At 33.2% G+C, this 4,321-nt stretch overlaps 1 protein-coding gene across 1 annotated transcript; it reads left to right on the top strand.

Annotated features, from left to right (window-relative positions):
• The first annotated feature begins 1,153 nt into the window (after window positions 1–1,153).
• LOC130826523 (uncharacterized) lies at window positions 1,154–3,153 on the top strand. The gene is made up of 4 exons (XM_057692104.1): window positions 1,154–1,246; window positions 1,348–1,785; window positions 1,971–2,339; window positions 2,527–3,153. The coding sequence occupies exons 1-4, from the start codon at window positions 1,154–1,156 to the stop codon at window positions 3,151–3,153; spliced, it is 1,527 nt and encodes a 508-aa protein (XP_057548087.1).
• The last annotated feature ends 1,168 nt before the right edge of the window (window positions 3,154–4,321 follow it).

Below are 4,321 nucleotides of genomic sequence, written 5' to 3'. Positions count from 1 at the left end.
TGTATTCATCATCTGAACTTCAAGAAGATTTTTGAGAAGATGTCGATTCAACGGCATTTCATAGAGCTTAGGAGTTGATTGTTTGATTGTTTGATTTTTGATTTTAAAAATACAAAGAAATAATGGAAATAGTATTATAAAGATACTTTTTGATCTTGAATACAGGAAGAAAGGGAAAATTGAGTGAATGGGTTTTGTTTTTCTTCAGATGAAAAATGAGTGAAACTGTAGAAAGTTTTTTTAAGGTTCTTTAGTTTATTATATGAGATAATTATTTATTAGTAGGTTATTGTCACTCATATGGAGATAAATGTGAATTTAATATTTGATATATTAATGGAGATTATGCTGATGGGGTTAATGATTTTGTTTGATTTTGATTTTTGAGTCTAATTTTTGTTGTACAACTTCTAATTAATTCTCATAAATGGATCGAATTATGCAATCCTTACGGAGAAAAAGACGTCTAAAACAACTTCAATTGGTAGTAACAAATGTAGTTGTAGTTCTTATGATGTATTGGGTTTGGTATATGACAAGTATTGGTACGGTTAGGGGTGTTCAATTGATCCAAAGTAAAATAAATAGAAAAATATTGCGCTTAAAAATTATCCATCGCTTAATACAAGAAAGTGATGTGCATTGCAAAAGTGAACTTCGGGTTAATAGACAAACCTTTAATATTATTTGTGAGATGCTTAAGGAGATTGGAGGCCTCACTCGGACAAAAAATATGTCTCTTGATGAGATAGTTGCCATGTTTTTGTACACTTTAGCTCACCATAAAAAAATAGATCTATTGCTCACTTTTTCATAAGAAGTGGAGAGACCGTGAGTCGGCAATTCAACTTATGTCTGAGGGCTATACTTAAGTTGCATGAGCATTTGCTTTACAAGCCCACACCAATATTAGAAGAATGTGAAGACGAAAGGTGGAAACCTTTTAAGGTACTAGTTTCTTAATCATCTAATTTTTACCCATAATCTTACGTGTATTTATAAGAGTGATTTTGTTTATTTGATTTTATAGAATTGTTTAGGAGCATTGGATGGTACCTACGTAAATGTAACTGTACATCCCCAAGGTCGTGGTAAATATCGGACAAGAAAAGGTACCATTGCTATGAATGTGTTGGGTGTTTGTGTACCCAACATGCAATTTATCTATGTTCTTCCGGGTTGGGAAGGCTCTGCTCACGATGTTCGTGTTCTTCGCAATGCTCTCACTAGGCCAAATGGCTTTAGGGTTCCTAGAGGTAAATTTAACATGTAGTTACTAGTTATTAAAAGAAGAATTATATAGTTAATAAAACTCACTTTAATCATCAAATTTCAATAATTTTGAAGGTAACTATTATATGGTCGATGGGGGGTATACAAACTGTGAGGGTTTTCTTGCTCCATATAGAGGGCAACTATATCATCTTAAGGAATGGACATAGACAACCACAAACTGCAGAAGAGTATTACAATATGAAGCATGTTCGAGCAAGAAATGTAATTGAAAGATGTTTTGGGTTACTTAAAGGGAGATGGAGTATACTTAGAAGCCCCTCCTTTTTCCCTATTCGAACTCAAGGACGTATTGTGATGGCTTGTTGTTTACTTCAAAATTTAATAAGGAAAGTGATGCCCACAGATGATGTAGAAGAAGAGAATATGAGTAATGACAATTCCGATAACGATTCTGATGATGAAGTTGAATACATTACTACAATAGCTACTTCTGATCGATGGACTAATTATAGAAATACGTTAGCTCAAGATATGTTTAATGCTTGGAGGGCAAGAGTTATACAAGGTTTGTACTAAACGTTTGTTTAATTGTTTGAATGCTACGTCTGCCACATAATCGTACCAATAGATTCTTCAAGAACAAAATTCATACATTTCTAGTTTCTGATACTTTCTCATTATTGTGCATTGACAAAATAAAAATAATTTCACTTTGGTTTATATGTATATTGCAGGTACTTGAAATGGAGGTGAATACCATTAGCCAAGAGGGAAGTAGTAGAGGGAGGGGCAAGAATAAGCGCTTTTGGACATGTCAAGAAGATTCGATGCTTATAAAGTATTTACACCAATTGTCTACTGATCCTAAGTGGAAAGGTGAGGGCGGTTTTAAAAATGGTTACATGAGTAGGTTGGAAGAGTTGATTAATGGTGAGCTTCCTAGTTGTGGTTTGAAGGCTTTTCTGCACATTGAATCAAGAATCAAACATTGGTCAGAGAAATACAGTGCACTAGCTGAGATGTTATCTACTTCGGGATTTGGATGGGATGCCGATAAGAAGATGTTGCAAGTAGAGAGAGCAGTGTTCGATGAATGGGCAAAGGTAAAGTTCTGGGATCTTTTATACATTACTTTGTGAATATTGTGCAAAAGGTCTACTCGTATGTTTTTGTTTCTTGTTGATTTGACTTTATTCAATGTACATGAGAGTAGGGTCTGTTAGGATTGTGAGCAGGGACTGTAGCAGTCCACATGATTGCTTCAATATTTTATTTTTTGTTTTGGAATAGGTTCATAAGAAGGCTAAAGGATTGTATGGGGTACCTTTTCCTCACTATGACATCCTTGAGGAGATTTATGCTAAAGATAAGGCCACGGGTGATCAAAGTGAGTCTTTTGTGGAAGCAATCAATTGCATAGATGTTGAAGTTACAAAGAAGTCAATTTTCATAGCTAGTGATGAGGAGGATGATGCTGATTCAAGAAGTCGGTCAACTACTCACTCTATACAATTCAAGAAGCGCTCGATTAAACAAGAGAATGATAATTCAACATCTTCAAAAGAACCCAAGCTCAAGGAATTGAAACGAAAGAAAAATCTTCAAAGTGATGTTGATAATTTGGTTTCTTCTCTTCATGAAGCTACAAGTAATTTCGGGAAAATTTTTGATAATATTAATGTTAATCTTGGCACAATGGCTAATGCGTGGGCCAAAGCCGAGGAGAGAGAGCAGAAGATGGATGAAAAAGTGAATAAAGTCTTGGAAGAGGTTATGAAATTAGATGGCATCTCACCCTCTGAAGCTTTAGAAGTAGCTAAAATTCTCATTGCTGAAGAACACAAGCTTCACATCTTTTATCAAGCTCATTCGAACCTCAAGAAACAATATGTGCTCGATCTTCTTAAGAAAAAATGAAAGCGGTCTTCTAAAAAGACATGAGTTGAGATGTTGTTATTAGTGGTTGAACTTGTAGTATGTGCTTGTAGATTATTAGTTGAATACTTGCATAATAGTATTGCAAATTGCTATGTTTTATCTTATTTAGGCTTGAACTATGTTGAGTTTTATCAAAGAAATCTTGTTTTAATGTTTGCTTAAGTTAATTTTTGTACAAAAATGACAAAATGTCCTTTGTAGATTATTACAAAAAATATCAACTTATGTGACAAACCAAACAATAAGTAAGGGAAACGTAAACAAGTGTTTCCCTTACATTGTTATTCCAAACAACATATAACCATAACCCTAACCTTTACCCTTACCCCTCTTTATTAATTCCCTTTCCCTTACATTTTCTCTTCCCATACCAAACACCCCCTGAGTATCAACTGTAAAGAACAAAGTTGTGTTGCAGGACAAAATTGTCTTACCCTCTCCCATGTACATTCTAAATATCAACTGAATTAAGTTGTACTAACTCGCATTTCAAAACAAAAATATTTGTACTAATTTTTTTTAGTATGCTATACTGGCTTATATCAAACCATCATGATTTAAAATGGGTTACTTGAATTGTCTCGAGCAATTATTATATTTCAATAAATTTTTTAAATTTAATAGGATTTCTTTGGGTATCGTGTGCATAGCACGTGCCCCTCCAGCTAGTTAAGTTAGAAAAATGACATATCATGCATTTGATATTGAGTGTGTAGATATTCATAGCTTAGTTATATCTATACGATATTCATAAATGTATTCATCAATTACGTTGTCATTATCTTTTTATTATGCTATTAATAAGTGAATAAATAAAATTGAAAATAAATAATCAAGCGTACTTTAAAATTTAAATTATATAAACTGTCGAAATAACACAGATCGTGTATCGCACGGGTACCTATATCATACCCCTCTTACTTGCAACTAAAATAAGCACACAAAAAGAATTGCATGTTATCTTAATTGGAATAAATATCAACTTTTTAAGCAAGATTCTAAATTTGATTATCACTTTAGTTGCTCTCCTGAGAAACGGTCTCTTAAAGAGACGTCTCTTAAACCCAGTCCAATTATAATATATTTATAAACACGTGCTTCTTAACTTGTTTAACCTATTGAAATTGGTGTTTTAACCTATTAAATT

Source organism: Amaranthus tricolor, chromosome 11 (genome assembly GCF_026212465.1).
Source record: "Amaranthus tricolor cultivar Red isolate AtriRed21 chromosome 11, ASM2621246v1, whole genome shotgun sequence".
In the NCBI taxonomy this organism is placed as follows: Eukaryota; Viridiplantae; Streptophyta; class Magnoliopsida; order Caryophyllales; family Amaranthaceae; genus Amaranthus; species Amaranthus tricolor.
This window is presented reverse-complemented; position numbering and strand designations above follow the sequence as displayed.